The sequence below is a fragment of the Camelus bactrianus genome, chromosome 3 (genome assembly GCF_048773025.1).
Source record: "Camelus bactrianus isolate YW-2024 breed Bactrian camel chromosome 3, ASM4877302v1, whole genome shotgun sequence".
NCBI classification, from domain to species: Eukaryota; Metazoa; Chordata; class Mammalia; order Artiodactyla; family Camelidae; genus Camelus; species Camelus bactrianus.
Window position 1 is genome coordinate 143,515,414 of NC_133541.1, and position 8,625 is coordinate 143,524,038.

The window sequence follows — 8,625 nt, forward strand, 5'->3', positions numbered from 1 at the left end:
CACTCAAGTCACTTTCTGTCATCACTTGCCAAGGAAACATTATTTACCTCTACTAATCAGTTTTCCAAAACTCTGGACAACTTCTTATAAATCAGCAGTTCCACTGGTTAGGTCAGTACCTCCAAATACCCAGAAGTCCTGATGATCTCCCAGAATAACACACCTGTTTGGAAAGGAAGGCATTCAAAAGAATGACAACTTAGAATGTATTATAAAGAGCAGTAATTTATGTTTTTAAATTAAACTTCCTCCTGCTTGAGTTTCCACCATAGAAAACCATCAAGGTAGTGTCTCCTTTTAGAATTTACCTTTTTTCCCCACATTTAATTATATCACATCAACCAGGAAAAAAATATTAAGAGTTCATTAAAATTTATCTTCTCTTACTCCTGTAATCTTTGTAAAAACAAAATGTTTTAAGACATTTTAAAAAATTCACCAACTCAACAATTTTCACAGATCCTCAGGTAGTTCTGATTACATCGTAAGTGCTTGTGATTTTCTTGATGTTATGAACATGCATTTTAACCTTCCTAGAATTTCACAAAGGGAATAAATTACTTCACATAGAGCATTATGTCTAACAGGTTCCTTCCAATGTTTTATTCTAAGTCTCAGAAGTACAGAAAACTGTTTAATAGGATGATAAATTCCCATATGCCCACCATCTAAATTCAATCATTGTTAATACTGTTGAACTATTTGCAAGCGAGTTGCGCAAATCATGACAGTTCTCTCCTATGTATTTAAGAATGCACCTTACGGTGAGATTAAAAAAAAAAATCAGTATTTTATATTTTTCGCCCTCATAGCTCTATTGTTGGTATTTATTTAAACTTCAAAATCATTATTCAACGTGAAAAAGAATCTTGTTCTTAGCAATTTAAAAAAAAAAGTTGTGTATTTGTCCATTTAGAGCTCAAATCAATTAAAGGATATAAGCCCCAGATGCTTTTTTTGATATTTTGACCAGGGAAAATTTCTGTTTCTGACTTTTCTCTTAAACTGTTACTGAAGCTACATACTCTGTTTTCCTTGTGTCTGTATGTGTCTGTTTATAAATCACATTTTTCATTGTGTACCTCTAGAGGGTATTAATACATGAGATAATAAAGTCTATGTTAAAGGAACTCAGTTCTAATTGAGTTAAATAAACACTTTTTAAAAAATTCTTATAAAATAAAACTGAACTTCTAATATCTTAAGAGTTTTGAAATTTTAAAACAAGCTTCTTACAGAACTTATAAAATACTTGCAGAATCCAAATTCACATTGCTAAGGCAAATCATTAACCAACAAGGCTCATTTAACCATTTTAGTTTAATAAAAACAGCTATCTCCTCTCTGATTCATCAGTGTGAAGTTTCCCTTTCCCTCTACATTTCAAGCCAGTCAAACTAAAGTTCTGATCATGCCATGCTGTTCCCCAACCCTGCACAAGCTGTCCTCTGCAGCTGGCATTTACTGCCTGTCTTGATTCTGTGGAAATCTTAGTTTGTGTAAAATTAAGCTCAATGAGCACAAGGTCCATGGTCATGCCTCCTTAACACCAGTGCTGTCCGGGGTTAGTAACAGTAACGATTATGCTGGTAAGTGCACGGGGCCATGTAGCAGTTAAGCGTTCACCACTGTGACCATCTAACCCACCCCCACAGAAGTGACGAGTGAACTTCGCTCCTTCCCCTCTTCTCTCCTACTCCTTCCCTTAAGTTAACGTAGGGTTTTGCATGCATAGCGTTTTGACAGTTATCTGAAACACTGTTTTAAACCCTCAGTTGAAAAGGGAAGACAAAATGTTACACCTGGCCCGGAGAGGGGTGGGGAGTGGCCCAGAGGAAGCCGAACGGGACGCGCGGCCTCGGATCACAACACAGCCCCGTTCCTTCCCGAGTTTCGCAGCCGGGAAAGCAGAGGCCTGGGGCCCGGACCGCCTCGGGGCCTTCGGGGGAGGCCGAGGGAGGGACGGAGACCCGCGCAGGGCTGGGGAGGGACCCGCAGGGACTCACCGTCTGTGCAGCGGCTCCTGACTCACGGTGGACGGGCGGCGGTGGCGGTTGAGGCTGCGGTGCCGGCTGAGGCGGCGGCGGCGGTACCGGCTGAGGGGGCTGAGGCGGCGGCGGTACAGGCTGAGGCGGCGGCGGCTGCGGTGCCTGCTGAGGGGGTTGAAGCGGCGGCGGTACCGGCTAAGGCGGCGGCGGCGGCTGTACCGGCTGAGGCGGCGGCGGCTGCGGTGCGGGCTGAGGGGGTTGAAGCGGCGGCGGTACCGGCTGAGGCGGCGGCAGCGGGGGTTGAGGCTGCGGTGCCGGCTGAGGGGGCTGAAGCGGCGGCGGCGGCGGTTGAGGCTGCGGTGCCGGCTGAGGGGGCTGAAGCGGCGGCGGTACCGGCTGAGGCGGCGGTGGCTGCGGTACCGGCTGAGGGGGCTGAAGCGGGGGCGGCTGCGGTGCCGGCTGAGGCGACGGCGGCTGCGGTGCCGGCTGAGGGGGCTGAGGCGGCAGCGGTACCGGCTGAGGGGGCTGAGGCGGCGGCGGTACCGGGTGAGGCGGCGGCGGCTGCGGTGCTGGCTGAGGGGGCTGAGGCGGCGGCCACTGGAAGGACTTGAGGGACTCGAAGGCCTTCGCCAGCTTTTCCAGGGTCGCCATGGCGGCCTCCCGCCCCGCGGGGACAGCCCACGGAGTCGCCAGGCCTACTGGCGGCTCCGGTCAGCAGCGGTGGCAGTTAACGGGGCTCGAGGCCGCCAGCAGGTGCGGATCCCAAGCGCGCGGCCATCTTGGAGCCGTCCCGACAGCCCCCGCGGCCCTGCGTCCTGCCACGCTCCGCCGGTGGGGCGGGGCCGGGCCGCGGGATTGACAGCCTGAGGCAGCGGCCTCCGCCAATGGCTGCCGCGCCAGCCCCTTGGGCCCAAAGAGCCGCCACGGCTGCTGGAGTCACTTCTTCACGGCGAGGGGCGAGGGCTACTGCAGGGAGATCGGGAGGGCGGTTCGGGGGCGGGGTTGCGTGGCACGGCGAGGAGGGTGGGGAGGGCGGGGTGACTTGTGATTGAGGGTCTCTCTCGGCGAGGGGCGTCCCCGGACGACGCCTAGCGGGTGGCGGGGAGGCGGGGCAGTGTGCTGGGAGCCCGAGACCCCCGCGGGGCTCTAGCCCACCCCGCGGCGCGGGCGGAGGGCCGGCTCGCCGGACAGCCTGCTGTAATATGCTGACTGTTATATATTTGGCCTTACCCTTGTTAGTTGCCTCAAATCACTCCTTGTTCACCTTCATGATCATTACCATAGATATACGTCTTACAATCCTCGTACTTACTATGTTCCCTCATGCTACAGGGCCATACACATGCTATTCTCACTCTCAGGAATAATCTTTTACACATCAATGCCCTACTCCCCTCAAGAGATTTGCCTGTCTAATTCCAATCACTCTCAGTGCTCAGCTAATTTGTGAATTCATAAAGCCCATTACATTAACACAATTTCTTAACACCATGTAATTCTCCTTTATCAAATTATTAATGTATGCTTTATAATAACATAAAAACTCTTCCATGCATGAAGGTAGATATTAAACAATTAAGTTCACAGTATAAAGTTGTAAGTACATATACTGTATATTATGAAAAATGTTAAGGAATAACATACTATAGTTAAATGCATTCATAATTTTTCATAGAAATATGGGAATATTTATTCCAAGTAGGATCATCTCTATATGTGTTTGTGTATATATGTATATATCTCTCATCCTTCATTCACATTAAAAGTTCTGATAAAATATTGCCAACAATTAACTTTTATACCCCAAATTACCAATAAAGGAATAGGAAAGAAGGGAGAAAAGAAGAAAGGAAAGAAGGATAGAGGAAGGAAGCAAAGAAGGAAATTGAGGGGTTTTAGAACTCTTGAGATTGAGACATATTAGATAAAGACTCAGATGTGTACATTTATATATGATAATTATTTTCCTGAAATTATATAAAAACACATAAAGAAAACTGAAAGCTAAATATAAAATTATTTACAACCCAAATTTGAGGTTAATTTATATCTTCATTTGATATGCATTTTTTAAAATTTAATATTACACTGTTCCATTGCTATAACATAATCAAATTCAAAAACAGAAAACTATATATGATATATACATCCTCTCACCATTTATAACATCTCTGAAAGCATTTTTGTAGTAGAATATTTTACGTTTAAATTTTTTATCATTAGAAAGGCTTAGAATGTTTTCACACTACTAGATTTAATTTACTTCATCGTATAATTTTTTTCCAATACATGAGAAATAATATCTTATATGGTTTTGATTCATTCTTTAAGCAGCTTGTTAATATTGTGTAATAAGTGAATTCATGGAATACTGTTATAGAGTTAGACATTTTTTGTTTGAAGATGTCATCTTTTGTAGTATAATAATAAGGCCATTATTGTAGGAATGTGAAGGAGTCAGACATTGCTTTTAGTAAAAACATCACTCTAAAGGGCATATTGGCAATAGCAGCATGTGGTTAAGATCATGTCAATTTTTTGTAAATCTTTAACAAATTCTGAATTCACTCTGGTTGCTTACAAATTTATAAAACACAATTACTTACAGGAAGAACAAGGCTATAGTCACTGCATGACAAAGGAATGCTGCTTAATAAATAAGTGAGGAGAAGAATTAAGTTTAATTCAAGGAAAGCAGCATTCTTAAAATATTTTGAATTGATTTGAGAAACAGGGATTTTATGATTATTTATTTAGTAGAGTTTATATAGACATTTATGTGTGTGTGTGTATCCTTCATCTCTGTATCAATTCAAATAAGATTTTGCCAAAAAAATAAACTTTAGAGCAAAAAATACCAATCAAAAAGAAAGAAAAGAAGAGGGAAGGAAAGCAGGAAGGCAACTTAACATCAAAAAATTTCATCATTATTTAGAGTAAAGATCTATATCAACTAAACATGTGTATTGTGACCTCCACATTCCACTAAAACTTATGCCATTTACCTATAAATATAAGCTTTTATTTGCTTCTACAATAAATAATACATAAATTTAATGAAACTGCAGCTCAAAAGAAGGAAATAATATTAGAAATTCAGTCATCCAGTGCAGTTGCTAAAATATGGGTATGACCTGACTCTTAGCAATCAGAGAACAACCAAGAAAATGTGCCAAACTGTTGGATACCCAGATCTGTTCCCAGGGCAGGGAATAGGCATAGCAACATAAGTAAAAGAATATACCATGTTTAAAGCTTAATTATAATGCAAAATAGATATTTATCTATATCTATTTCAAAATGTTAAATTTAAAAGTGGACTAGAAAAAAATATAAACAAAATTACTTCTCTAGAGGAAACAAAGAATAGCCTTGTCTTCTTCTATTAAAGACTGACTAGCCACAATATATTATGGAAATAGCTATAAAGCTTTGAGGAAAATATTATAATTCTATAATTGTGTTACCACTAAGGTTGTTATGTTTGTAGTTAAGCCAAAGTAATACTAAGACATTCAAAGAATCAGAAGGAATGGTAACTATATATTTATCCTAAAAAAATAATAGTAAGTACTAAGAAAAGGATACATTTTTTAAAATGTAAGAAGTAAGACAAGATTATATAAATGCTATGTTAAAGGGTATTGAATCTACAGGTAGACAAAGTGAGGATCACGTCTATTTTGAAAATATTTCAAAATAAATGCCAATAAATAAAAATAATTCTTAAAATGATATTTCAGTCTAACTTGTTTGATTTTGTAAATGCATGTTACTTTATATCAATTTGCATTATTGATTATTATATGGTTAATAACACAGATACATTTAAAAGAAAATGTATAAAAAAGTTGAGATAGCAAAAATAACTTTCTTTTCTAATATTTACAAATAAAAGATTTAACAGTGAATTTTTATCAATCATAAGTCTATATTTTCAAGTAAAATATAAAATTATAATGGAGAAAAAAGTGATCAAAAATAATTCAAATAAAAATGTTAAGGAGAATAATCATTTATACCATTTGCCATCTACTTCTGCTTGGTACTGTAACCAATCACGAGCCACTGTAGCCGCTGACCTCCAACACTCCCTGAAAGTTCAAGGTGGAGATTAGGAATGGGGCACTTTGTGCTGTGGGAAAACTGACAAAATAGTGATTCAGATAGATGTTTTCAGGAGAAAATTTTATGAGCCCCAATTCTTGCATCTCCTTATATCTAGAAGAGCACTAAATTCATTAACAGTGATGTCTGCTCCTCATAACTGGCAAAAGAACTCAATGTGTGTTTGACTGCACATACTCCCCTTCACTAAAATTACATATATAATACTGAGTTTCCCCCTGCCTCTTCAGAAAAGTTCCTCAGAGCCATCTGAGGTGCTGTCTCCTAGATTATAGTCCTCATTTAGCCCCAAATAAAACTTAACCCACAACTCTTATGTTATATAATTTTATTTCAGTAAACAGCATGTATATTAAAATTGTTCAAAACATTGATGTCACAATTGATGAAAAGATACCTCTGCCTATATAATTTCGAATTGAAATAAAAAAAAAAAAAACTGGGCCACCGTGATAATGAATCTGTGTAAGGAGAGACATTTTCATCATGATGAATGGAAGATAAATCACTCTAAGCTTAAAACTATGCATCTGGACAAATTAGCAGTTGTGAGAATAATAAACAAATACACTTCTAGAAATAAAAAGGATGCCAAAAAATTTACACCCAGACAACTTCACAGAGAGAATTGCTGGAGGATGTACTTCAGCCCAGTCTGCTTGATGATCCACGAACTGGTCCAACACAGAGGGGAAGGAGAGGCCATAGAAAGAAGCAGAGCACTGCATTTTAGTGGGTGGCAGGTCTTATCAGCAAGATAACTTACTTATGAGACTTGTCTTGAGCAGCCACAAGAGTCTCCTAGCAACCCCACCAGAATCTTAAAAGTTTATATAGAAGCCTTAAAATACTGTCCGGATAGTCTTGGCAACAAGCACATTACTGTCACAAGGCTAAGTACTTGGTAGGGCTTCTTCAGAGAAGGCAAGTGAAACACATTCCAGCAGTCATGTCCTCTTGATGATCCCTTCAAGACTGATCCATATCAGGTATAAGTAGTGGGGAAAAAGAAGAAAAGGAAAACAGAGTTAATGACTTCTTGGATATGTAAAACATTTTAAAATTTCTGTGCAAAATTTATGATTACAATATTGAGTATATTTTTAATGATTCCGTTCTGGAAGTATCTATATCAAAGATTAAATTTAGTTAATTATGGGCTTGTGAGTAATATTTTTTCTGTCTCTAAATTTCATAACCTATATTATTCACTAAAGATTTTTGAGAATTTAATTACAAAGTTAAAGTCGTTTCAAATGCATAAATAAAGAGATATTAGAATGGTTATTTTAATAGAAAAATGCCAGTGTGAAGCATTAAAAACAATGTAACAGCATCAGTAAAGCTGAGTAATTATATTTCTTATGGTTTTCACAAATAAAAATTTACTTTGTTATTAATTATATTTAAAGTCTTTTAAAACCATAAGGGATTCTCAATATAGAATGTCTAATGTTCATAGAGCAAAATTGTGTGCATAATTTGATTCTAGGACAAAAACATTCATATATATAACATACACACACATAACTAATACCCAGGAAATACATGCAAAAAAATGTTTAATTATTTGCTACATTACAGTAAGATTTGATTATATTTTTTTATTTGCATTTCTAAATTATGAAACATTTGATACATACAGGTTATGATTATAAAATATATATCCATTAATCTACCACCCAAACTGAGAAATAAAACATGACATTTCCAATATATTTACCCTTGCTCTTTTATGTTGCTTAAATCTAAAACTGATATAACTACTTTTTATAGTAATAGGTATTTCTTTCTGGTGTTTCTTTTTCCATATTTTATTTTCAATAATTTTTGTAGCATGTTTAAGTGTTCCTCTTGCAAATATCATAGAGATTCCCCCCAAATATCTGAGAATCTATGAATTTTAATGTCTTTTAATAGGAAAATTGACTCAATTTAGGCTTATCCATATGTATTATTGACTAATTTATTTATGACTGTCTATTTTGTTTTCCACATAAAACTTTGTTCATTTATTTTCATTTTTTTGTGTGACTTTCTTTTGTTTTTCCTTCAGATGTGTTTTTCAGGCATTAAACCCCTCATTCTTTATATCACTGAAGATAACTTCATTTATTTAATACTTGTATAATATTTTGGCTATTTCTAGAATATAAAATTCAGGATGACTTTTCTACAAAACATAAATTTCAAGAAGCTGTCTTCTTTAATCCAGTTTTGCCAATATTATATAAAAAACAACCTGTTTGTTGTTTTTTCCTGATAGTTATTATTCTGTAGTTAAATTTTTTCTAATTATATATTTTTATGTATTTTCTACTTTATATCAAGAAACTAGTCATTTTAACTGGTTTTTATATTATAGGTACATTATGGTATTTTGCTCAATCTTTGGAAATTTGGTTCTGTTATTTAAAGGATTATCTAGTCCATATTTTGACTTTGTTCACTTTTCTTTTTGATAAAGCACCAAAGGCATGATCAACGAAAGGAATAATTTCAAAGCTGA

At 37.9% G+C, this 8,625-nt stretch overlaps 1 protein-coding gene across 1 annotated transcript; it reads right to left on the reverse strand.

Moving 5' to 3' along the window:
- Positions 1 to 170: 170 nt before the first annotated feature.
- On the reverse strand, positions 171 to 6,844 carry LOC141577251 (uncharacterized). Its single transcript, XM_074361411.1, has 3 exons — positions 6,761 to 6,844; positions 2,007 to 2,683; positions 171 to 533 (listed from the first exon to the last, which is right to left on the reverse strand). Exons 1-3 carry the CDS (start codon positions 6,842 to 6,844, stop codon positions 464 to 466), a joined length of 831 nt encoding a protein of 276 aa, XP_074217512.1. The 3' UTR covers positions 171 to 463.
- Positions 6,845 to 8,625: the final 1,781 nt, after the last annotated feature.